Source organism: Anabrus simplex, chromosome 2, assembly GCF_040414725.1.
Source record: "Anabrus simplex isolate iqAnaSimp1 chromosome 2, ASM4041472v1, whole genome shotgun sequence".
In the NCBI taxonomy this organism is placed as follows: Eukaryota; Metazoa; Arthropoda; class Insecta; order Orthoptera; family Tettigoniidae; genus Anabrus; species Anabrus simplex.
In genome coordinates this window covers 676651587-676679356 of record NC_090266.1, presented here as the reverse complement: position 1 = coordinate 676679356, position 27770 = coordinate 676651587, and the positions used below count along the sequence as shown (strand labels likewise).

Sequence of the window (27770 nt, the reverse complement as noted above, 5' to 3'; positions counted from 1 at the left end):
ATGGCAGACCAGGATGATGTCTGACAGCATGCGTGCCTACCCCTTTCCACCTCCCCTATTGTGCCACCCGCTGAGCGCTCTGACGGTTCATGCGGCCTTGAAGTTCTGTCGGGCGCTTTAGCCAATCAGAATGCTACACTTTTCTTTAATAACTTAAAAATATACAGCAAGAAATTCTTATACTTTTAAAGACACACTGCAAATCTAGAGGCCAAGAGCTTTTGTCAGAATGCTTTACGATGTCAATCGGTTCAGCCGTTCTCTCAAACTCGCGGTCACAACAATCAGCCTAGTGTTTTAAATATATATATAATAATAATACAACTAATTTCTGTTCAGTGCAGATAGCTTCTCGAAATTGTATATTTTAGCCAATAATTTCATCCTTGATGCAATTATGCAAGTAATTAAATTCCTTGTTCATACTGAAGTGAAAAAATGAAAACCTACAACCTGTTTTCCAGTCATTGACCGGGTCAGGGATGTAATGAATGAAACATATATAGGCTGTTATTACAATGGGGTCGCCACTCCCAAGGTGATTTATTTTTTTTTTTTTGCTAGGGGCTTTACGTCGCGCCGACACAGATAGGTCTTATGGCGACGATGGGATAGGAAAGGCCTAGGAGTTGGAAGGAAGCGGCCGTGGCCTTAATTAAGGTACAGCCCCAGCATTTGCCTGGTGTGAAAATGGGAAACCACGGAAAACCATTTTCAGGGCTGCCGATAGTGGGATTCGAACCTACTATCTCCCGGATGCAAGCTCACAGCCGCGCGCCTCTACGCGCACGGCCAACTCGCCCGGTAGGTGATTTATTAATGAGTGATAAATGCTATGAAATGATAAAGGAGAGTGTTGCTGGAATGGAAGACGACAGGAAAAAAACCGGAGTACCCGGAGAAAAACCTGTCCCGCCTCCGCTTTGTCCAGCACAAATCTCACATGGAGTGACCGGGATTTGAACCACGGTATCCAGCGGTGAGAGGCCGACGCGCTGCCGTCTGAGCCACGGAGGCTACTCATACTGAAGTACATCTGAAATATTTCTTGATGTCTATTTAGCTCCCTTATTCAACTGTGATATTCACCCTTTTCCTCGTTTCATGTATCCACTGTATTTTGAGGCAGACAGTATTCGTGTGTTCCCGCCTTCACTCCTTTTCGTAACCAAAGTTGTGTGTTTGAATTTCCACACTAACGACTGACATTTAAAGTGCATGATCCTGGGAGTGTTGATTTAACAGATTTTTTTTTTTTTTTTTTACAATTTGTTTTAGGTCGCACCGACACAGATATGTCTTATGGCGACGATGGGATAGGAAAGGGCTGGGAGTGGGAAGGAAGCGGCCGTCGCCTTAATTAAGGTACAACTCCACCATTTGCCTGGTGTTAAAAAACAGAATAAATTTTATATTTATAAAAACGCGTAATGAAGTTATATACGGCAGCACTTAGGACTGACAATCACATAGAAGTAACATAATAGGTAACTAAGAACAGCAAAGCAGTCTGGGAAAATAAAAAGCAGTGGCAGATTCGACTCGAGCACTACAGTCATAATCCACAAAACATCATTCTTCGGATAACTGACACGTGTGAAATATTTAGTAAATTCTTAGTTTCACTATTGACGGAATCATTTTGATCATTACATTGGAGTACAAATAATTTTTAGATGTTGCCAAAAAGATTGAAGACAAAGATATAGCAATTGAAAATGGGAGGTGGAGGGGGGGGGAATGCTCAATTATTACGGGAGTCAATGTTGTTGTTATCTAGGGTTTCGTATATTAGAATTGCGTGTGAGTTTTCGGGTTAAATTATCAGCCCTGCCATTTTGGATGTTAAACCTGCAACGAGGGTTGAAACAGGATGAATTAAGTCTTGCGAGATCGATTTCCATACCGGAGGTGTTTCTCTGTAGTATTCCACTGCAACAAAGGCAAATGTGAGATGGAAACGTCATCCCAAAAGTAGAACAATTAAAAAAACACCACAATGACTCTACAGCTTTAATGGACCTTAGCTTAAAAAAGGACTCTCTGCTCTGCCCGAAGGCATGCAAATTACCAGGTGACGCGTGGTCAGTGCAGCGAATCCTATTTTCCGTTATTCTGGAATTTCTAGACCCAGCTCGTTTTATCTCACCGTCGGGTAGCTTCTTAACTGTTTTCACGTAGGCTGAGTGGACCACGAACCAGCACTCAGATCAGGGCAAAATTCCCTGACCTGGCCAGGAAACCAAGCCGCACATTTCCCTTTCCCCGGTAAGCGGCAGGCTCACTATCCCACGACCACGGTAAGTGAATATCCCTTAATCATGAAAAATGTCAAAATTTGAATTTAAAAATACGTGAATAGATCTGTTAGATATGAAGTTAAATGTACAATAAACGAAGTTTAGTTTTTACATTACTTCGACTTTTCTCAGAGCGGTTTGACGTCCCGCAAGCAAAGAAAGGTTTTCGGCGGTGATAGGCGACGGAACGGACGGAAGGAAAGAGAAAGACTGGGAAGGAAATGGTCGTGTCTTAATATAAAGTGTGAAAATGGAAAATCACGGATAACCAGCTTAAGGGTTGACGATGGAGGGGTTCGAACGAACGCACCATCTCCCAAATGCAAGCTTGCATGTACGCGGCCTGCGGAGCCAACTCACTAGGTTGTTTAGCATAATGGTCATGGTTGGATTTGGCGGGTGAGTACACAGTAATTCCACGACGGATAATAGCCTACCGGGCATACGATCCACATTCGCTCTCTTCACAGTCCTGGGGTTGACAGACACGCTGTTTTCAACAAATCACCACTGTGTAGTTTGTAATTTGCAGGTTCTAAGACTGGAAAGAAGGCGGCTGTGGAATGTAGTTTTACAGTAGGGCCCACGAGAGTTGAAGTCTGACGTTTAGCGCCACCGACGAGAAAAAGTTGACTAACGCTGCTCGAAAATGGTCTGTTGCTATGGCAACGATAACAGAGTTGCAACATTTTAGGACGCTATCACCACGTGGGTTGGCTTGCTCTCAGTCGCGTTTGTGATGTTCTTCCGAATGGTACTGTTTTAGCTGTGCTAGTTGTTGCTGCTTAATGTGTTTGTTTTCAGAATATTATGTTAGGTGTTAGTTTATTTCTTTAAGTTTATCAGTGGCTAGTTGTTCAGTTTTCCTAGTTTTGTTCGTCTGTAGATGTTAGCGGTCTTGTAGTGTGACAATAGTGTTAGTGTGAAGTACTCCATTATTCTTTAAGAATCCGTGTAGTTTTATTTGATCGGTTCTTTTGAGTGTTTAACAATGACTTCCAAGTCAAAAGAAACGCCAAAAAATACAACTGGCCGTGGTGTGACTGTTCGAAGCCAGGGAAGATAAAGGATCGTGTCAGTGCGGGATTTCTTTGAAAGGGAAGCAGACAGTAAAAAGGAAACAGGATCTCCTCTAATACCTTTCAACAAAGTTCAGGAACGCACTGCCAGAGCCATGGGAATTAGCGAAAGTACTGTTTGGAGGGTCTCTAAGGAGAAATTCACTTCCCCAGAAGAGAAATTAACAACTCCAGGTAAAAAAGGCCTAGGTGCGCGAATATTATGAGCATAGATTCATTCCAGGAGGATGCTATTCGTCGCCATGTGTATGATTATTATATTAGGCGGGAGCATCCCACTGTTAAGAAATTACTGTCCTCTCTAAAACGGAGTAAGTTATTTCGTGGAGAAAGAACGCTTCTGCAGAGATTATTACATAAAATCGGTTTCGAGTACAGGCGAATGGAAGGATTCTTCTACTCTAAAGAGGTGACACTGTTTCCAAAAGATGTGAATTTTTAAAGAAAATTCGCGGCAAAAATTTTAGGGATATCGTATGGCTCGACGAAACTTGAGTGAATGCTGGGCACACGAACTCTAAGGGATGGACTGACGGCACGTTGCAAGGGACTATGGCTGGTGCTACCAGGAAGGGAGGAAGATTTATAATCGTGCATGCCGGGATGTGTGACGGTTTTGTAACCAACGCTCTCCTACTATTTAAATCGAAAAGAACTGGAGATTACCATGAAGAGGTGGACTACGATAGGTTTTTAAAGTGGTTCGAACAACAGTTACTGCCAAACATTAATTCCAACAGTGTCATTATAATGGACAATGCCCCATATCACTCTGTTCAGATAGACAAGGCACCTACAATGTCGTGCAGAAAGGATGAAATGATCGAGTGGCTCGTTAGGCATGGCATTAAAGTAGACCGCACTATGACGAAGGGACTTCTTTTGAGTGTCATTGATAACGTTAAGCCCAGGATTCCTCGGTATTATGTCGATGAACTTGCTAGGAAACATGGCCACGAAGTCATTAGGCTACCACCTTACCACTGCCACTTCAATCCGATAGAACTCATATTGGTTCAAGTAAAAGATTATGTTGCCAGCAACAACAAAACATTCACCATAGCAGAGGTCGCAAGACTTGTCGTTGAGGGCATTGGTCAGGTAACCCGGGAAAACTGGGAGGATGCCGTAGGACATGTAGAGGGGGAAATAGAAAAGGCGCAGAAACGGGAAGGATGTATTGACAGTGGAGTGGACGATTTAATTATTCACTTAGGCCGTTCTTCAAGCTCCAGTGAAAATGAAACTGAATGTGAAAGTGACAGTGACAACGAGCAGGATAGTACAAGAGAGGATATGGATGGGATAGAGCCCCTTCTAGATGACTGATTGCTGTCGGCAGAGCAGTGAGTCTTTTTTTTTTTTTAATACAAATATTTCGGTTCAGTGCTTTGTGTACATTACATGTCTGTACATTTTATTGCTATTTTCTGAGCAATTACGGGGGAAAGTCGAAATGTCTCCTTAATTCCATTATTGTCATTCATATTCTGACTGATTTCTTTTCTCGATGAAGTATCGTCTTCCTATTGTGTTTATTACACCGTAGTTTATTCCCGAATTTTACAGGTACCGTTAACAATCGGGGTTAAATAATAAAAACTATCAATGTGGGTAGTGTTGTTCTATACTGTAATTAACATGTGCATTTGTTGAGGTTATTGTTAGAAACTGATGTTTTTGTTAGTGATTATGAAATCTTTCATATATATCGATAATGTCGTGTTCTGTCTTAAATACTGGAATTATTAACACGAGCTTAGGAACCGGTGAAGGGTAAATGAATTGCATTAGGCCTAGGCCTACATGTTTTCTTAAACACTCAGCCGGGCCGATGACCTTCGATGTTAGGCCCCTTAAAACAACAAGCATCATCATCAAAAGAAGTGGGCGTGGTGATAAAACAAGTAGAAACCTACAGTACATAGGCACAGGAATAAAGATCGTTTCAGAGTTTTCCTACACAGGTCAGCACTCAAAGGTACATAACGTATCTAAAGGGACATTAAAAATAATACATATACATGAATTTCGCATAAAGAAGGAAAATTAACACGTTTCCAGTAACTACAAAAGAAATCAAAATACCTTGCCATTAAATAAATTGAGCCCTACTTACAGATAATGAAAACATAAACAGAAAATCATGAACAAAATAATATGACAATATGGAGAAATTATCCATATCCCTTGAATAATAATAATAATAATAATAATAATAATAATAATAATAATGGCCTACCGGTCGAGTTGGCCGTGCGGTTAGGAGCGAGCAGCTGTGAGCTTGCATCCGGGAGATAGTGGGTTCGAATCCCATTGTCGGCAGCCCTGAAGATGGTTTCCCGCGGTTTCCAATTTTCACACCAGGCAAATGCTGGGGCTGTACCTTAATTAAGGCCACGGCCGTTTCCTTTCAACTCCTAGGCCTTTCCTATCCCACCGTTGCCATAAGACCTATCTGTGTCGGTGCGACGTAAAGCCACTAGCAAAAAAAATGGCCTCAGGCGGTAGAGCGCTGGCCTTCTGAGCTCAAGTTAGCAGGTTCGATCCCGGCTCAGTCCGGTGGTATTTGAAGGTGCTCTAACACGTCAGCATCGTCTCCGTATATTTACCAGCACGTTAAGGAAATTCTGCGGACAAAATTCCGGCAATTCGGCATCTAGGAAAACCGTTAAGTAGTTAGTGGGACGTAAAGCCAATAACAGTATTATTATTTCAAAAAAGTCTTTCACGGCCGCAGATCTTATAATCACAGCAATAGAACCAGCTTTTGGGTGGTTAGGCCGTGTGCATAATGCAGAGTTTCGTCCAGACGTGCCATTTGGACTCATCAGCTGGAATGGCACGCCCCTCCAGGACTCTGCATAGCAGAGGCAGACCAAACTGTGTGGCCCCGCCGAGTTAGCAAATCAAGTTTGCTAACCTGCTAAAGGAGAAAAGATTTCTCCGTTCAAAAAAATGCTCCCCCATTGGAGATACAACATCAAAAAAGTCTTTCACGGCCGCAGATCTTATAATCACCGCAATAGAACCAGCTTTTGGGTGGTTAGGCCGTGTGCATAATGCAGAGTTTCGTCCAGACGTGCCATTTGGACTCATCAGCTGGAATGGCACGCCCCTCCAGGACTCTGCATAGCAGAGGCAGACCAAACTGTGTGGCCCCGCCGAGTTAGCAAATCAAGTTTGCTAACCTGCTAAAGGAGAAAAGATTTCTCCGTTCAAAAAAATTCTCCCCCATTGGAGATACAACATCAAAAAGTCTTTCACGGCCGCAGATCTTATAATCACAGCAATAGAACCAGCTTTTGGGTGGTTAGGCCGTGTGCATAATGCAGAGTTTCGTCCAGACGTGCCATTTGGACTCATCAGCTGGAATGGCACGCCCCTCCAGGACTCTGCATAGCAGAGGCAGACCAAACTGTGGCCCCGCCGAGTTTTTTTGAACGGAGAAATCTTTTCTCCTTTAGCAGGTTAGCAAACTTGATTTGCTAACTCGGCGGGGCCACACAGTTTGGTCTGCCTCTGCTATGCAGAGTCCTGGAGGGGCGTGCCATTCCAGCTGATGAGTCCAAATGGCACGTCTGGACGAAACTCTGCATTATGCACACGGCCTAACCACCCAAAAGCTGGTTCTATTGCTGTGATTATAAGATCTGCGGCCGTGAAAGACTTTTTTGATGTTGTATCTCCAATGGGGGAGCATTTTTTTGAACGGAGAAATCTTTTCTCCTTTAGCAGGTTAGCAAACTTGATTTGCTAACTCGGCGGGGCCACACAGTTTGGTCTGCCTCTGCTATGCAGAGTCCTGGAGGGGCGTGCCATTCCAGCTGATGAGTCCAAATGGCACGTCTGGACGAAACTCTGCATTATGCACACGGCCTAACCACCCAAAAGCTGGTTCTATTGCTGTGATTATAAGTATTATTATTATTATTATTATTGTAATGGCCTATGATCTCCGGAGAGGCCTGGTAAAGATCTCACTAACTGACATCCTTGGGCGACTAGCGCATCTGTGAGGACAGGGCCCTTCCTATAGGATTGATATTTTGTTGAAGACGCCACGAACACCTCAAATCAGCCTTAGGCTGCGTTTACACCAAGCGCAATTTCCTCGCGAAATAATTTCGCGAGGGGATTGAGCCTAGTGTAGACGCTCCCTCACCCCGGAGTAATCGCGGAGTGAGGGCCATCGCTGCGAGCCGGAGGTCAGTCGGTTTTTGTCCGCGCATCAAAGGGTTTCGCTCATCGAATTTCTCTCAGTGTAAACGTGGTCCCCGTAGTTGAGCGAGGGATGAATCAAGAACAGTGCTTGCAGCTCATCGAGCTCTACAAAAATAGAGATTTTATGTGGAATCCGTAAAACAAAAACTATTTCAATCGCAATAAAAGAGAAGATGCGTGGAAGGAAATTAGTTATCAACTAAACTTTCCTATTTCTACAATGAAAGGGAAGATGAAAGCGCTACTGGGATCATATCGAAGCGAAAGATCGAAAGAAAATAAGAGCAGAGTCACCGGATCAGGTAAGCAATTACTATTGGTTTATACCGCAAAATTCTGTCATTTCATTACTTTTTTGAGCCTACCGGCACCTATGTATTCTGAAGCATTCTTAGGTCATTGTGAAGAACTTACACTGACCGGCACGAAAAACGCAACACTTCAATTTCTTACAAAAACTGAAATTTATTTTAACTTTATGACACTACCTTTATGGCACTAATCTATATATAAAAGGGCATAGCTTTTGCCCTGGGACTCTGCACTATTCGACCCCCCCCCCACCGAAAAAGAATAAGCGTGTTCACGGATCACGGCTGTCTGCGGCCTGGTCATTCCAGCTCTGGAACTTTGGACTGTTAGATCAGCGTAGTACTGTTCGTTAAAAGTGAGAAAATGTGAGGTTTTTCATTTGGTCGAGTATTTCATGTGAAATCATTGCTTTTACTCGCACCATTCCTAATGACGTAAGGGGCTGCCTGGCCGAGGCGGTAAAGGCCCGGTTCGCCCGGAAGGACGTGGGTTCGAATCCCCGTCAGGAAGTCATAAATTTAAGAAACGAGATTTCTACTTCCGGAGGTGCACATGGCATTGAGGTTCACTCACCCTTCACCAAAAATGAGTACCAGGTTAATTCCTGGGGGCAAAGGCGGCCGGGCGTAGAGCTAACCCCTCTACCCCATCAAGTGCCGAGGTTACGGATAGTGGATGCCTTTACCTTCCACCCCTCCAGGGGCCTTCATGGCCTGTATGGAGATGAGTTTGCTATTCCTACTGACGTCATTGAAATGACCTATGTTCATTTCAGTTGGGAAAACCACTAAGGCAGTCTTTCTGAGGCTGTAAAATGTCAGGTGGAGAGTGAGTTTCTGCCATTATAATGCAATTCCCCAACCTGATTGTGACTGATGGTAGGCAAGCGGGCCTACCATTACAATGAAAATTCCCTAACGTAATCTTCATATGAGGAGAGACGTTTGGTGATTTCTCCGTCGCGTTTCCACGGTAACGTTAAGAGCTACGCAATTTAATACATTCTTGCTCACAACGTGTACTCTACCTAACCTACAATTCTGTATACAATGTAGAATTCCGTAGCGAAGCACGGGTACATCAGCTAGTCTACTATATGATGAAATATTGTACGGTCCCATCTAGGTGTCTAACAATGAAAAACAATGAAAAAAGACGATTTCCATGTTGGCTGCAAAACCAGAAATGAAGCTTTCAGGCTTGTCGAAGGCGGCTCGCTCCACTCGCGCTATTTTTCGCTCTGAATTGCGCTCTGTTTCGGGTAGTGCGAAATTTCACTCGAAACGAGTAAGTTTCGCCCGAATGACTTTCGCTAGTGTAAACGCAGCTTTAGACCGCTCGGCCACGCTACAACACTCCTGATCCCCGAGCCAGTACGATTAACCAATTGAGGTTAAAATCCCCAATCCAGTCGGGAATCGAACCCGGGCAAAAGGCCAATATGCTAACCAATTAGCCATGGAACCTGACATAATAAGAACAAGACGTAAGATAAACTGTTTAAATTAATTGTTTAAAAAGGACAGTCCTTCATGTGTTAATGGTCTTAAATTTTATACTTACCTGAATAATTCACCTCCACATTTTTGGAGGAAGATTCTGGTAATGTTGATTCTTTATATTTGCCTTGTGTCGCACGTACTCAGACACGTCTTATGGCTACGATAATAAATATTTATGGGTATGATGAGACAGCTTTCTGTGTGTGGTGGCCTTTATCCTAAGCTAAGCTATGCTATGCAACCGAACGAAAAAAATTGCTCCAATGAAGTTGCATGGAATGGCGCACACAGACAGCTATGCTAAGCTACGCTAACCTAAGCAATGCCAAGCTAAATTTTACAATCGCCAAGGAGGCGAGTTTCATAGTTGTTGCTGGCTACGCGCATGCTCAAACACATTTTTGCCCGGCATCTAGCATGTGTGTGGCTTTCGTGAATTACCTCAATACAGTAGCTATTTTATTGATTAATTGTTTCTGTGTTTGTTAATTATCATGGAGGGAAGATGAAAGGAAGAAATACTGATTGAAAAGATACAAAAATATATTTGTCTGTTAAATTATTGAAGATAACTATGAAAGACAATTGTTCGCAAGAAATAAATGGAAATCTGGAAATTGATTGCACGTATTATCTTTTACTTTTACATATATGTTTACCCTACTTTCTACAATTTGTTTACTTCATATTCTTTTTTTCTTAATATCATCCTCGGTAATGGAGGGAAGTTCATGAAACCGTTCCTGATTTAGACGAAAGTAATTTTTAATTCTTCATCATTTCCACGCAATGCTTTGAGTGAATTTACCATGTATTCACCATGAAAAAATCAATCCAATGAATTAAACACGGAATTGCACACACAGACTGCTATGCTAAACTACGCTAACCTAAGGAAGTATACAGAATACATGTATAGAGAATCTTCTTCTCGTTCTGTTCCTTTTTATTTCTTCATCTTCCACGACAGCGGCCAATAAAAAAGCCTCCTCTTCAATTAATCCGCCGTCTTTTAACGGCTGCCTAGCATAGCTTAGATTAGTTTTTTATTCGTGACATAGCACAACAGCTTGCATCGCTTAACATAGCATAGCTTATCTTGGCTTTCTGTGTGTGGTGACCTTAAGGCTAGGACTGCGAAGGAAATGGCAAAGGCCTCAATCAAGGTACAGCAGCCTGATATGAAAATGGGGAACTCACTATATCCTGAATGAAAGGTAAGAGCTATATGCCTCGTACCACGTAGCCAATTCGCTCGGTAGTAGTGGTGATGCAGTACTGAAAGTACTGATATTACTCCGGATCGTTGGCTGAGGAGACAGCGTGACTAGGAAATTAAAAACAGTGTAGGTGTGGCGTTGCACAGCAAGCTTCTCCTTCTACCATCGTTGTTCACTACAGCCTATATATTTTTTAATCCCGGGGAACTGTACTCTGCAAGATACCGATACCATTTAACGGTAAATGATGTTAACAATTTTTCGTCCCACCAGTTAATTTTTACGGTTTTGGGAGACGCTAAGGTGTCAGAATTTTGTCCTGCGGGAGTTCCTTTACGGGCCGGTAAATTTACCGATACAAGGCTGACGTGTGTGAGGAATTTAAAACATCACTGGACTGAGTAAGCATCGAATCCACGAAACTGAGCTGAGAAATCCAGCGCTCTACCGTCTGATCCACTCAGCCACGCAGGATACCATTTATTCACTGTTTTGTCAATTTCTACAAGAAAAGTAGGCCCACTGTACACTTGCTGGATTGCGTTACAAGCACAGGCAACAATTCTGCTAATCACTAACAACGGTGTACTTGAAAAACCTTATTTGAAATATGATACATATTTTGTGTTATTCCTGTGGTTTGTGCAAGTGTATGCCATACACACAGACCGCATAATTTGTGCAGTTATTTATTCTATCTAATCTAACGCACTATAAGCGGACGAAACTACGTGGATGGCGCTTAAACTATTACGCCCCTATTTCTCCTCGGCACCACCCAGAGCACTATAGCAGCCACTCAGTAGTCATCCATCTAACTCGTTGGTTCAGTATTACAGCAGTATAGGCAAGGTAACCCACCCACGTTGTCATCACAGGTGCAGCTGTAACAGTAGTTGAGAGAAAGAATTTGGAAAGAGAGGGGGAGAAAAAATTGCGGTTTTAAGTTGGAAAATGTAGTTCTTCAGCACGACGCCATTAAAGAATCCCCCTCGTGAATCGCACATCAGAACAATGGAAAGTGAACGTAAGTCATCTGTTACATGCCATTAAGGATTTCTCAAATTACTTACCGGCATATAATTTTTTTTTAATGAATAATATTTCAACATCCACGCAACATTGTGAACAGCAGTTGTTAGGACTACACATACGCCATCGTCTTTTTATCACCAGAATACAGAGTAATCGTAACAAATTGCAGTTTTATTTATCCAATATACACCAAATCAAACAAAACAAGGAGTAAATGAAAATACTCAGTGAACATCGAATATTATGAAAGTATGTATTGTAATGTTTATTCTAGAGCAGGGTGCTTATTCGTCCCAATTTTTGGCAAAATGCCCCACTGTCCCGAAAGTTTTTCTGGGAACGCTCGAAAGTCCCGCTTTCTTGCACTGTATTTTACGCACCGTGACTTTGTGATTTGTAGTTTGCAGGTAGTCTATTGTCCAAATATACAGTGTAATATATAATAAGGTTGGAAGCGGAATTTCTAGGATGTACAGAATTGGTTGGTCTATTATAATTTTTTTTGTGTTTTATTGGTTTGAGATGTTAGTAGCATCGATCCCAGTACGCTTTTCAGTTGTTTATCCGGTTGATTTGAATTTTCACAACATCCTGTTACGTCCTTCTGGTAGCTGTAGCTGTGGATGCGTGAAGAATTATATAGAGAATGTCTTTAAATCTATGCAACTAATGTAAAATTTTGATAAGTACACTCTACGATACTGTTACTTTAACCACTATGACGTCAGAAATAGAAGCAAAAAAAAATAATTAAAAATACAAAAATTTAAGAGCGGTAGTCAATATTGAAAGGAGAACTGCCGCATATTCTACAAAAGAACTGAGAAGAAAAGCGTATGCATACATGTTGTGGTCACAAATTAATCGTAGTACGTTTATTACAGTAAATCACTCAGGGAAGTTTTGCTAAAAATTCCAACAAAGCAGTGGCGGCGCGAGGATAAAGCGTCTGGGGGTTCACTGCTGTCGAAAATGACGTGTTGAGGTTTCTTGTTACTTGATGTTTAATAAATGTAAAATAGTGGCATTGCTTGATTAGAAACGCGACTTTCTTCGGAAGGGACACAGCTACAGCTCGAAGAAGTTACCAAAACAATGATGATTATGAAAGACAGAGAATATGAGGTGCAATTACTTAAAGCTGATCCAATTTCCTCTGATTTTGGACACGTTGCTTGCGTACAAATAACTTCTTCAAGAAGGTGTTAGGCAGACTACCGTTGTTTATGTATTGACGTAATTTGCTGCTTACTTACTAAACACGTATTACTAATGAAAAGCTCCAGGGGCTCACAACTGGGGTTGGCGACCACGGGGCCCTTAGCTGAGTCCTGGCATTGCTTCCACTTACTTGCACCAGGCTCCTCGCTTTCATCTATCCTATAATACCTCCCTTGATCAAGTCTTGTTCTTTTCCGACCCCGACGGTATTAGAGCACTCGAGGCTCAGGGAGTGTTTCATTTTCACGCCCTGCGTGGCCTTCGTCTTTCTTTGGCCGACACCTTCATTTTCGAAGTGTAGGATCCCTTCCATTTTTCTCTATGATTGGTGTTATATAGAGGATGGTTGCCTAGTTGTACTTCCCCTTAAAACAATCACCATCACCATTTACTAATGAAACGTTTCATTAATTACATAAACTCAGGCTACGTACGCATATTGATGCTATACAAAACGTAGTTACCAAAATATTCTGGCTCATTGCGGTTAATTGCATCAGAACTGCAAAATCGTCAAATTAAAACCCCTCCAAAACTTACCACATACGGCAAACTTTAACCGGGCGCTCTGATAGTGCTTCGGCTAATTTCGGAACTGGTCGATAATAAATAATTTCGTGTGGCTATTTCTAGCCGAGTGCAGCCCTTGTAAGGCAGACCCTCCGATGAGGGTGGGCGCCATCTGCCATGTGTAGGTAACTGCGTGTTATTGTGGTGGAGGATAGTGTTATGTGTGGTGTGTGAGTTGCAGGGATGTTGGGGACAGCACAAAAATCCAGCCCCCGGGCCATTGGAATTAACCAATGAAGGTTAAAATCCCCGACCCGGCCGGGAATCGAACCCGGGACCCTCTGAACCGAAGGACAGTACGCTGACCATTCAGCCAACGAGTCGGACAACTGGTCGATGTAACTCGTGTCTATCGCTGGTCCAGTCACCAGCGATTCCTGGGCTATGTTTTCCCTGCTCCTCACAGCCCCTCGCCGTGTGCACCCTCCTTACGTCTCATCGCCCCGCTCCTAGAGTCTTGAAATTGAACTTCTTCGCTGGTTCCGAAGAGCAACAGTGTTGATGTCAAAAATACCGCTACGCGCGTGGATATACAGAGCTTATTAAAGGAATAGGCTGCAACAAACAATTTTACATAGACTTATCTATTTCTAGGGGGTTCACTGAACCACTGAACATACAGAACGCACCGCCACTGCAACAAAGGAGCTCTCCAAAATCCAATATATTTCCAGTGCTAACTGGTAAAACAACATCACATACAATAAAAGTACTCGTACACTCAAGCAATAGAAACATAAGTTAGATCAATGAACACATATACTCACCATTAGCTTCTCTCTGTCAAGATGTATGAGATCTGCGCCCTTGATGTCTTTCGATTTGAAAACATCGGCGTATCTGTACAGGTTGAGGGCAGCCATCCACTCCACAACATTAGCCGATGTCCAATCGCTGATAGGCTAAAAGAGGAAAATACAAAATATCGTCAGTGAAATAGTCTTTTTTTTTGCTAGGGGCTTTACGTCGCACCGACACAGATAGGTCTTATGGCGACGATGGGATAGGAAAGGCCTAGGAGTTGGAAGGAAGCGGCCGTGGCCTTAATTAAGGTACAGCCCCAGCATTTGCCTGGTGTGAAAATGGGAAACCACGGAAAACCATCTTCAGGGCTGCCGATAGTGGGATCCGAACCTACTATCTCCCGGATGCAAGCTCACAGCCGCGCGCCTCTACGCGCACGGCCAACTCGCCCGGGTCAGTGAAATAGAACAGGAAGGGAAGTCTTTATTGTGGAGATGACAGTGGTCACTTCCTGAAGGTATACTCATGAATCTTAAGGCTACCCACTCGCAACCTTCGGTAGAAGGATACCCTGAGTCCACTTTGAGGTCACTCCGGTATGCTCATGGCTGGCAAAACGTTGACGCGAGTTCCCTTGCCGGATCAACTTCATTCCATAGTACAAGTGATATTCCTCAATTCATAGATGCTCATCCGGTAACGTCAGAAGTATTCTAGCGTTAGAATGTCACCAGAAGAGTAATTTACAAGTAACGAGAAAAAGTTAAGACCAAAACAACGTATATAGCAATTTTTGTTCGCTATTTGTTGTATGAAATGTCGTATGGCTTTTAGTGCCGGGATATCCCAGGACGGGTTCGGCTCGCCAGGTGCAGATCTTTCTATCTGACTTCCGTAGGCGACCTGCGCGTCGTGATGAGGATGAAACGGTGATGAAGACAACACATACACCCAGCCCCCGTGCCATTGGAATTAACCAATTAAGGTTAAAATCCCCGACCCGGCCTGGAATCGAACCCGGGACCCTCTGAACCGAAGGCCAGTATGCTGACCGTTCAGCCAACGAGTCGGACGCTATTTGTTGTATTTCGCACCGACACAGACAGGTCTTACGGCGACGATGGGGCAGGAAAAGGCTAGGATATTTAAAAAAAAAAAGGTCGTGGCCTTAATGAAGGTACAGTCCTAGCAGTTTTCTGGTGTGAAAATAAGAAACCACGGACAACCATCTTCAAGTCATACCCATTTGATTAGGAATCGTAAATGATACCAGATTGCCTGCAGTAATATTAATTGTGAAAATTTCTTATTTCCATTTAGAGAGTATTCCTTGTAACTGTTTGGTCAGATTTATGACCACTGGCTAGTTATTTATATTTTTATAAACTATGTACACATTTCACGCAATACATCTTGCTTCACGATTTTAAAAATATATTTATTCATGCAAAGTTTGTGAAACGAAAGGACTTATTTTTAGAAAAAAAAAGGGATTACCATCCCAATAACACGCGTACTTAAACACATACAGTCGTGGAAATAAGTATTCATACACTATATGTAGGAAACTAAACTTCATTTTTGTAACTATGAAAACAAAGATACTCAATGAATTTATAACATATACATTTTTCATTCACAAGTTTAGTTATACAGGTATAAACACAAGCATTTACACAACATAATACAGAAACATACTGTCAAGTGCTCTTTTCCACTACGAAATAAGTATTCATACACTGAATGAACGTAAAACTTATAACCAAACCGCAACTGGTTTAATATTAATTTCGTATTCATATCCCTCCTAAATATCACCTCTCTCAACCTCTTTGGCATGAAATGGGCCAATTCCCTTGTAGTCTGACATAAAACTTAGCCATTTCCGTAACAGACATTCGTTCAAAGCTGTCTTATTACGAATTTCGTGTTTTCTCACACTAGCTTCACGTTCTCTTCACAGGTGCTCGATTGGCTTTAGGTCCGGACTCTGAGCTGGCACTGTGAGAGGGTGTGAGTGCGGTACAGCAACCAGGGAAGTACAATGCCCGTTGTAGTTTTGTGAGAAACAATAATAATTTCTTTCAAGACCCAAGGCATCAACGTCCTAATAAGTTCTCTTTGAGAATATACAAATACACAAATCTGTCCATGTTACTTTCAATAAACAGAAGTTTCCCAACACCGGAGGGTGCCATACTTCCCCATACCATGCTCCACCACCTCCATACTTCACCGTAACTTGAATGTTTTGAGGGTCCAGTTCTGTATTCGGTCTCCTCCAGACCAATATACTACCATCGATGTGAAAGAAATCAAATTTACTTTCATCTGTAAATAGTACGTTAAACCAGAAATCTGCTGTCTTGGATACAGAGTGTTACGCGAATTCCAATCTCAGTTTCTTATTCTCTTTATTAATCTAGGATTTTCTTCTAGGTACCGTGGCTCTGTAGTCCGAAGGTCGAGAACCGTACGGATTGGTCCTGGAGTGATATTTGTTCCGAACTGGTCACGCAAATGTGCACACGGTTCAGACACTGCAAATTTGGGGAATTTATGGATCAATGAAGCAGATAGCCGAGCCGCAGTTGCAACCATATGGGATGGGTATCTGTCGAGAGACAAGACTAACGAAAGGTTCGTCGAGAGGTGGGTAGCAGCCTTTAGGAAGTTGCAAGGGCGGCAGTCTAGATGATTGGCTGAAATGGCCTTGTAAAGAAACTCAACCTGGATTAGCTGTGTTCATACTTGTACACAGCTGAAAGCAACGGGAAACTACAGCCGTAACTCCCGAGGAAATTCATCTCTCTCTCTCTCTCTCTCTCTCTCTGTATGAATGATGTACTGATGACTTCCTCCAGGGTAAAATACTCCGGAGGTAAAATAGTCCCCCATTCGGGTCCCCGGGTTGGTTTAATAATGTGTAAGAAAATTTGGCAGCGGGTAAGCTACTACGACCAGCATAGTGAAGGATTATTGCTGTCAAGATAGACACCAAACCAATGCCCACCACGATAGTGCAAGTCTATATACCTATTAGTTCAGCGAATGATGACGAATTCGAAAGATATTATGAAGAGATAGAAGATGTAATACAATATGTAAAAGGTGAGGAGAATGTGATGGAACTGAAATCCAGTGGTAGACCAGAAAGAGAAGGTGAAGTAGAAGAATTCGGATTGGGACAACAGAATGAAAGAGGAAGTCGGCTAGTTGAATTCTGCACCGATCATAATTTAGTCATTGCTAATACCTGGTTCAAGCACCGCAAACGACGGCTGTATAGGTGGACGAGAGCTACTGACACCGGAAGGTAGCAAATAGATTTCGTTATCATTAGGCAAAGATTCAGGAACCAGGTGTTGGATTGCAAAACTTTACCAAGGAGCAGACGTGGACTCTGACCACAACTTGTTGGACATGAAATGCCATCTGAAGTTGAAAAATTGAAGAAAGGAAGGAGTGCAAAGGGATTGAATCTAGACATGTTGAAAGAAAAGAGAGCGAGGGACTGTTTCAAGGAACACGTTGCGCAGGGACTGAATGAAACCGCTACAGGCTACACGATAGAGGAAGAATGGACAGTCGTGAAGAATGAGGACAGTAAGGCTGCGGAAGAAATGTTAGGAATAAAGGAAAGGACACCTAAGAATCAATGGATAACTCTGGAGATACTAGACATGATTGACGATAATACAAGAAAGCAAAAAAGTGAAGAGGGACAGAAAAGAATACAGGCGATTAAAGAATGAGATGGAGAGAAAGTGCTGGACAGCTAAGGAAGAATGGCTGAATGAGAATTGCAAGGATATTGAAGGTTGTATGGTTCTAGGAAAGGTAGATGCAGCATACAGGAAAATCAAGAAAACCTTTGAAGAAAGGAAAACTATGTGTACAAATACTAAGAGCTCAGATGGAAAACCAATTCAAGGGAAAGAGGACAACGCAGAAAGATGGCAGGAACATATCCAACAGTTGTGTCAAGGTAAAGGCATAGATGATGTGGTTCTGGAACAAGAAGTTGCTGCTGATGCTGATGAAACGGGAGACCCAATTTTGAGGTCAGAAATTGCTGGAGCATTGAGTGACCTAAGTAGGAACAAGGCACCTGGATTTTATGACATTCCCTCTGAATTACTGACTGACTTAGGAGAAACTGGCATGGCGAGGTTATCCCATTTATTGTGCAAGATACATGAAAGAGGAAAAGTGCCATCTGATTTGCGGCAGAATGTTGTTTTACCTATTCCCAATAAAGCGGGCGCTGACAAGTGTGAAAACTACCGCACCATTAGTTTAGTATCTCATGCCTCCAAAATTTTAACACTATTATTTACAGAACAATGGAAAGACAACTTGAAACTGAGTTGGAAGAAGATCAATTTGTCTTCAGAAGAAATGTAGGAACACGTGAAGCAATCCTGACTTTACGCCTGATCTTAGAGGATCGAATTAAGAAGGGCAAGCCCACATACATTGGCGTTCGCAGATCTAGAAGAGGCATTTGATAATGTTGATTGGACCAAGCTATTTGAGATTCTCAAGGTGATCGGGATCAGGTACCGAGAAAGAAGAATGACCTACAATCTATATAAAAATCAGTCTGCAGTGATAAGAATCGACGGCTATGAAAAAGCAGCAGAAATCCAAGAAGGTTTACGGCAAGGCTGTAGTTTGTCCCCCTCCTATTTAATATGTATACAGAACAGGCAGTAGACTAAATCAAAGACGAATTTGGAAAGGGAATCACAATCAAAGGAGAGGAAATCAAAACCCTGAGATTTGCCTATGATACTGTTTTTTCTTTGAGACTGCAGAAGATCTGAAGAAATTGCTGAATGGCAGACACAGTCTTGGATAAGAAGTAAAAATTGAAAATAAATAAGTCCAAAACAAAAGTAATGGAACAGTCGAACGAAGTTAGGTGAAGCAGGTAATATTAGATTAAGAAATTAAGGCTTAAAAGGAAGCAGATGTATATTGTTACTTGAGTAGTAAAATAAGTAATAATGACAGTTGTAAGCAGGAAATAAAATACAGACTAGCACAAGCAAGGAAGGCCTTTCTTAAGAAAAGAAATTTGCTCACATCGAACATTTATAAAGGAATTAGGAAGACGTTTTTGATGACTTTCGTCTGGGGCGTGGCACTGTATGAAAGTGAAACATGGACGATAACTCGCTCAGAAAGAAAGAAAGAAGGAAAGAGAACAGATCGAATCACGAATGAAGAGATACTGAATCGAATTGGCGAGAGGACACAGATTTGGCTAAATTTGTCAAGAAGAGATAGAATGATAGGACTCATTTTTAGACACACAGGACTTGTTCAGTTGGTTTTTGAGGGAAATGTAGGCGGTAAGAACGGTAGGGGTAGACCAGGGCACAAACATGACAAGCAGATTAGAGCAGATATAAGATTCAACATTTATGTAGAAATGAAAAGGTTAGCACAGGATAGGGTGGCATGGAGAGCTGCATCAAACCAGTCTATGGACTAATGACTCAAACAACACATGGGTCATTTTTAGCAGAATTCTGGTCTCTCTTGTCGTAAGCTCTTCTTTCACCGTTCATTACTGTTTGCCTGTCCTTGCATCACTTTTAAAGTGTTGCACATTCGTTCGACTTCATCAGATTACTCTTGCAATTTCGGATTATGATTTGTGTTGAAGTATTGGGAGACCACAATGGTTCTTTCCTCCACGGTCGTTTTCTTCCCTTTGTGGCCCATTCTCATGTTCCAATGTACGCACGTCTTGCCAGCTGGTATTTCACGGTACACCACACGCTCACACAACTGTTCCTTGCAGTACGGGGTTCAGTCAGCTGTTTCTTGGTTACTAGTTTGGTGTAAAAATACTCGTTCCCGCTCCAATGCCGTGTGAATAAAAACACGTTTTCTTTTCAGCGACACCGAGCAAGTGGCCGTGCTGTTACGGTAGCGCAGGTGTGAGCTTGCATTCGGGAGATAGTGGGTTCTAACCCTACTATCGGCAGCCCTGAAGATGATTTTCCGTGGTTTCCCATTTTCACACCAGACAAACGCTGTGGCTGTTCCTTAAAGCAAATAGCCACAAAAAAATAAACACCGCTCCTTAACCATCGGCGCCATTTATACAGACTTAAATCTGAATCCATTCAAAAATGCACACGTGAGTAACACATTAATTCTATTTCTACACCTTACAATATACACTTGCACTACACAGAAATTAAACACAAACAAAAATTTGACTACTCAGCAAAACTGTAATGGTATAAGTTTTGAAGTTTGAGGGGTGGATAATATGAGGGATTTACAATTATATGTATTATCATTCTAGTGTATATAATAAATTACCGGTATTTAACAAACGGTAAGTGAACATAAGACTCCTTTTTCGATTTTAGTAATGCTCAACACCGAAGTGTAAACACACTTATAACTTACCGCGAATACAATTCACCTGCATATACACCAAACTACAGAAAATACACTTCTTAGGCATTTACACACACGTTAATACTCAGTATATACTCCTCTCCTCTTTACGACCATTTCCATTCTATTTCCCATTGATCTCAAAAACGTGTAATTTGTTTTCCACAAAAACATTTAAGTTCAATGGCCAACTGTTTTAAACAGATTAATTAATATCTCACGTAACCATGTTTCATTCCAGTTAGTGCTAAAATTCCTCGATGGGATTGATGTAGGGAGTATGTGATGATGGTGATGCTTATGCTTGTTGTTTTAAGGGGCCTAACATCGAAGGTCATCGGCCCCTAATGGAACGAGATGGACGACATGATACATGATATTTCAAATTTTAAAATGTATCTACTCACAAGAATTTTAAAAAATGGTGATGAGAAAATGAGTATGAGATTAAAACAGCCGTGGATCTAATTCACAATACCTCATTTTCTAATAAAATAAGAGAAAATACAGGGAAAAAAGGAATAAGGCATTGCCTGGTAGTGCAGATATATATACCTAATTTACATTAGACATTAAAATAACACATTAAAATACGCAACACAAACTAAAATAAAGTCAATGGGATAAAAGCGCAATTGACACAAATACACTAGGACAAAGGACATCATTACACACGATAAAACAGACCACTATCCTTCATAAAGCGGATGACGAGGTCGGCTGACTGCTCGTCATCTCGCAAGATAAGGGAGATGGTACCCGGGAGGTTAAGACTACGGCGATCGACCAGGTCCACACACTCCGTAAGGATGTGTACCACGGTAAGATGGTCGCCGCAGGTACACACCAGAGGGGGTTCTCCTTTCAAAAGATGCGAGTGAGTCACGATACCGTGGCCGATCCGAAGACGACGTAATACCACGGCTTCCCTCCGCGAAGCCCGAAGGGAAGTCCTCCATACCTTCATTGTTCCTTTTATCGCTCTCAGCTTATTGGGAAGTGGAATGGCCTGCCACTCCATCTCCCAATGGGACATAACCAGATGTCTCAGGTGAGAGCGAATTATCACTTGCTGGGACCTTGAAAGGCAACGGGGGCAGTGTAACTGCCTCCTTGGCAGCCTGATCTGCTAACTCGTTTCCCTATATGCCCATGTGGTTTGGGAGCCACAGAAACGTGATTCTGGTCCCGGCATCCGAACACCCGGCCAGCAGGTCCTGGATCTGCTGCACCAGAGGGTGCCGAGGGAAGCAGGTATCAATAGATTGGAGCGAACTCAAGGAGTCAGTACACACAAAAAAGTGTCCGCGCTCATTGGACATGCGTACCGCAGAGCTTCACGGATAGCATAGAGTTCTGCTGTGTACACACTACAGGTTTCCGGGAGAGAAAAAGAAACCTATCATTGTCGACAACGAACGCACAGCCCACCTTCGTTTCTGTCCTTGAACCATCCGTGTAGACGACGACTGAACCTGGATAGCGGCCAACAACGGACAGGAAGAGGCTCCGATAAATCGGAGGGTCCGTGTTTTCCTTCGTGCCAGTGTGCAGATCCAGGATTATTTCAGGTCGCCCAACGACCCACGGAGGTACCCTACTTGGCTGTCTGACAAGGCAAGGAACCGAAGGTACGTCAAACAATCTGTAACTGCTATCCAAGCGTATTCCAACCGGCCGCGTTGCTCGAGGACAAGCAGCGTACAGCAAACGGTTGCCATTGTTGAACATGCAAGGATAGCTTGGATGAAGTGGCATCTGTCGCAAATTAGCAGCATAGGAAAGAAGCATTTGCTCGCGCCTCAGATGTAAAGGCGGCACACCAGACTCAGCGAGCAGGCTAGCTATGGGGCTTGTTCGAAAGGCTCCCGTCGCCAACCGAACCCCGCTGTGGTGGATGCTGTTCGGCTTTGAAAGGACACTTGGTCTTGCTGAGCCATATGCTGCACTGCCGTAGTCTAACCGGGATAAAATATGTGCCCTATAGAATCGTAGGAGCACCGTGCGATCCGCTCCCCAATTAGTGCTGCTAAGAAACTTCAAGAGATTAAGCCTCTTTGTGCATTGCAGTTTTAGATGCCGCACGTGTGGCTCCCACGATAATTTACTATCGAAAAGGTGCCCAGGAAATCGGTAAGTGTCAACAGCTAAAAGAACGACATTTCCTAAATAAAGCTCAGGATGCGGGTGAAGAGTACGTTGACGACAAAAGTGGACAGAGGTCTTTGCGCAGAAAACCGAAAGCCATGTTCTAAGATCCACTGCTCCACCCTCCTAATAGCTTGCTGTAATTGTCGCTCTGCGAATGAGGGAGTCTCTGGTGGTGTCGCTATCCAAACGTGGAGTATCGTTTAATAACCACAGCTTAGTGCTTAACGAGCTCAGCTGAGTAAGTTCAGATGGCAGAAGGCTGCTTTCTGAGCTCTAAGTTGGTAGGTTTGATCCGGACTCAGTCCGGAGGTACCAGAACGTAAAGAATTCCTTCGACTTCTCCGAAAACTGCACAGAAGTAGTTAACGGGACGTAAAATTATCATCATGATCATTTTTTACGGTTGAGTACTGGGGGGGGGGGGTGAGATTAGTGGAGACAAACGGTCTGTAGAGGGGCTAATTTTGTCCACATTTTGGAAGAGATAAGACCGAGGAAACTATTATGCCTTGAATGAAACATATTAAAAACACATTATCTACATACTCGCTCATACAATTCCACACATGTTCAACAGGGTTGATAATTTCGATGTTTAGACTCTTAAAGACGACGACGACCACCACCACCACCAAGTTTAACAGTGCCAACGAGATTATTCAAATAAAATCCCCCCACCCCCAACATCAATTATTTTCTTTGACTTGAACATTGGGATCTGACGATACATTTATTCCCCCCCGTAAGTTCGTTGGATTTTAGGCCTTTGACACTTTTCGTACAACTTTGCCATTTTGAGACAATTTAAGATGACAGGCACTCCTTACACAATATTTTTACGATATAGAACTTTCGAATAATTTCATGTCGACGTATTACGACTCTCCTTTCTTCCTCAGTAGTTTCTATTTTTGTTCGATTCCCAGCCAATGCATATGGAATTTTCGAAGCAATATCACGTCTCGGTGGTTCGGATTCCACGTAAATCTAGAGGTCCCTTGGCTATGATCACGAAATCAAGTAATGTAAAACTACAAGCTTGAATGATATTTTGCTCGTCTCAGCAATTTCGAAAAAACAAAATCTAATTAATTATTGTAATGCATAAATCTACTAAAAAATAACTGTTTAACGTCCCTATAATTGTTATATTTTTCTTAGATACACCAGGGTGTCAGAATGATGTCACTCGGCAGTTCCAAAACGCGCCGGAAGACAACACGAAGCAACTTCAAGAAGCATAAAATTTACCGGTCTGCATGGACGTATACTGGAAGCCGAAGACAATATTGTCTTTAAGAGCACGGAATCATAGTAGTGTGTAAATATCTACAGAACAATGCTTGTCTGGAGTCGACATCAAGCTTCACGTAATTTGCTTGAAAACGAAAACATATGGCCTACAGTGGCCACAGAAAGTATTCGTACACCAACATTTAACGTAAACTTTGTATATTAAGCACCATGAACTAATATATACACATCCAGTGAGACACATGTATAAAGAAAAGACAACATCTTGCTGTACAGTTGCTATGAGATTTACAGCGCTCAACATAAACAAATAAACTCGTCTTTTAACACAAAAAAGTATTCGTACACTATTAGACAATTCAAAACTTGCCGAAGTCTTTGTTCAAACACAGTCTTAATATTTTGTATGCGTGCTTTTAGCTTTGATGACGTGTTTCAGACGTCTTGGCATTGAGCTAACTATACGTTTGGTGTACTCTTCAGATATGTTGGTCCATGCATCTGAGAGTAACTCTTTAAGATGTTCTTTACTAGTAGGATGGCGTTTTTGCACTTCTTTGCCTAGATGATCCCACAGGGTCTCTATGGGATTGAGATCTGGACTCTGCGGTGGAGTGAGAAGTCTTCTTGGGGCATTGTGCAACAACCATTCACGGGTTATCATGGCACAATGCTTAGGATCATTGTCCTGTTGGAAGTGGAAGACTCCTTTCAGATGAAGCTTGTGTGCACTGCTGCTTAAATTATGGCGAAACACATCTATGTACTTCCTGACACGCATAATATCATCAATAAATGTCAGGTTTTCTCACTCCATTCGAAGCCATTCAGCCCCAAACCATCACACTCGCTCCTCCGTGTTTTACCGTGGGGATTACGTGTTGAGGTTGAAGTTTGGTGTTTGGCTTCCGCCATACCTTGCTGATCCTACCAGTTCCAAACTGTGTAAAATTCGCTTCATCAGGAAAAATAACGGTGTTCAAAGAGTCCATTGTCTTTTCACAATAGTATTTCGCGAACTGCAGGCGCTTCTGTGTATTTCATTCATTTATAAGTGGCTTATTTCGTGGACATCTACTACGCAGGTTTACACTGTGCACTACATTCCTTATAGTTTGCACATTCTCCGTTTTGTTGGACCTTGAAGCGAGTTCTGAAGCAATGGATGCAGCACTCCGGAACGGTTCCTTTCGTGCCGAATGCACAATAATGTGCCGCTCCCTTAACGTCAGCACTTTTGGACGACCGGATCTGGGTTTGTTTTCTGTTTGTCCGCTGTGCTTGTATTTATTAACTATTGAACTCACCGTAGTATAGCTAATGTTCAGCTGTTTTCCAATTTTACGATAACTTATCTTGTTTATACAGTAACACTATACCCTCTCGTTGACTCACTAAAAGTTCTGTCTTCTTTAGCCCCATACTAAATAACCTTGCGGCAACGACAGTACAGCGATGACTGAAGAGATAACCCCTCCTGCAGGCACAGCGGCGTAAACCTGTGCGACAACTGATATAACCAATCATGAAGACATTACATCCGCACTGTACGAATACTTTCTTGGCGGTACGATCTGCAGTCTGTATACAGACAGAATCGTGCCGATCATGTTACATTTTTAAACGATCTGTATGTTCAGCGTGTACGTATATCTGATGTCTGTCGTTATGCCGTTTATAAATCTAACTTCAGCTCGTATGCCGCAATGATGTTCCATCACATTCCACAGGCATACGAATACTTTCTGTGGCCACTGTATATTAAATTATTTTGCTTTTATTATACTTAAGGTACTGATGCAAACGAACTGCGGAGATTAAGACAATTTTGTGCAGAAAACATAATCTGGTGCATGGTAACAGTGTTTCAATGAGACCAATCAAATGTGTCTCACTCTTGTTGGTAACTTTACAACGATAATGGCAGTCTACATTTATCAGCGTTTGTATCCAAAGGTGTACATTCACATGTTGTATATAGTACTGATCATATGGCTACATTTCCAGCATGACTGTTTAGGCAATCATTTTTGGAATCACGGTAGATACAATTCTGGTCCAGACATTAAACTGCTTATAAGAGCCCTATTTGACGTTGGCATTATAGACTGTTTCTTATTCTACATAACTGAACATTATTCAATAAAGTCTATTTACGTCTAACTCTTCCTTCACTCACTCCTTATTCCATTCGACTACCAAGCGATGCAAGTTCACCAATCCGTATCATACGGTTCAATCAATGTCGGCACATGTCGTACGACACCACCAAACGTATTCACAGTATTTATTTTACTGTTGTGATTTGAAGAGCTTGGAAACCCTGGATGAGAAGGGTAGATTTTCTAACTTGGACAGGCCAATAGAAAACATCGTACGGTTTGTAGATGATCGGATTACTTTTACTATGGCACGGACCAATAGTTCCTGTACTACTTCATTATTCTGTTCCCGTGAGTTCACGACAATAATAATAATAATAATAATAATAATAATAATAATAATAATAATAATAATAATAATAATAATAATAATAATCGTGTCATTTTACTTAGAACAAGGGCTTTCTTTATTCATGAACACACAAAGTTCAGTTCAGTAACGGCGAAAATGTCTGAACAATGCTAGAAAAGAAATCCGAAAACATTGAAATTCAGCCTTGATCACATGGAAAAAGGCGGCTGTCCCATTATAAGATAATCGGAAACAACTCTTCATAAATATGAGTTTGGAAGACAACCTCACCTACTGGCTAAAGTCGTGTTGAACTGCGAACATCGTGTCGAACTTGCCTTGCAAGACAATCATATCTCATACGATAATTTTTGCAGATATTGTGCAGCAAACAGCACCTCTCCACGAAAGTTCACGACTGTTTATTACAACAATTATTTCTAGTTACCTTATTCTCTATTACTGTACTTCTAGAGGAAGCATAAAACATCTGTAAAGACACAAGCTTTATATTTCGTTCAGAAAAATTCGTAAAACTTCCAATTACCATTCAACATACAGTAAATTTCATCATCCCAGCAACCAAAGGTGTATAATGCAATCGCCATATTCTTAAAAGGCACCGATTTAAGAGTATAACGTTTGACGTGCTACAACATCGAAAAAAAAAATAACTACAGCTGCAGTGTGTACATTTTTCTCCCCCCCCCCCTTCTGTGGGACTATTATTATTCCTTTTTACTACTTGCTTTACGTCGCACTGACATAGACAGGTCTTATGGCGACGATGGGATAAGAAAGGCCTAGGAGTGGGAAGGCAGCGGCCGAGGCTTTAAGGTACAGCCCCAGCATTTGCCTGGTGTGAAAATGGGGAACCACGGAAAGCCACCTTTTTCTTATTTATTTTACATCGCACCGACACAGATAGGTCTTATGTAGACGATGGGATAGGAAGACCGAGAAGTTGGACGGAATCGGCCGCGGCCTTAATTAAGGTACAGCCCCAGCATTTGCCTGGTGTGAAAATGAGAAACCACGGAAAACCATCGTCAGGGCTGCGGACAGTGGGCTTCAAACCCACCATCTTCCGGATGCAAGCTCATAGCAGCGCACCCCTAACCGCACGGCCAACTCGTCCGGTTAAAAAATCTTCAGGGCTGCCGATAGTTGGATTCGAACCCACTATCTCCCGGATGCAAGTTCACAGCTGCACGCACCTAACCGCAAGGCCAACTCGCCCGGTGACTCAAAACTATTAAAACTACGAGAACCAAGTAC

The 27770-nt window shown here is 42.3% G+C and overlaps 1 protein-coding gene across 4 annotated transcripts in view; it reads right to left on the bottom strand.

Moving 5' to 3' along the window:
- The window catches only part of Pi3K21B (phosphatidylinositol 3-kinase regulatory subunit alpha), a 919547-nt gene that overhangs the window by 258853 nt on the left and 632924 nt on the right, over window positions 1-27770 (bottom strand). For all 4 annotated transcript variants that reach the window (XM_067141251.2, XM_068226250.1, XM_067141250.2 and 1 more), the window contains one exon: window positions 14231-14365. In XM_067141251.2, the coding sequence (XP_066997352.2) occupies window positions 14231-14365 (135 nt within the window). The remainder of the gene's footprint in view (window positions 1-14230; window positions 14366-27770) is intronic.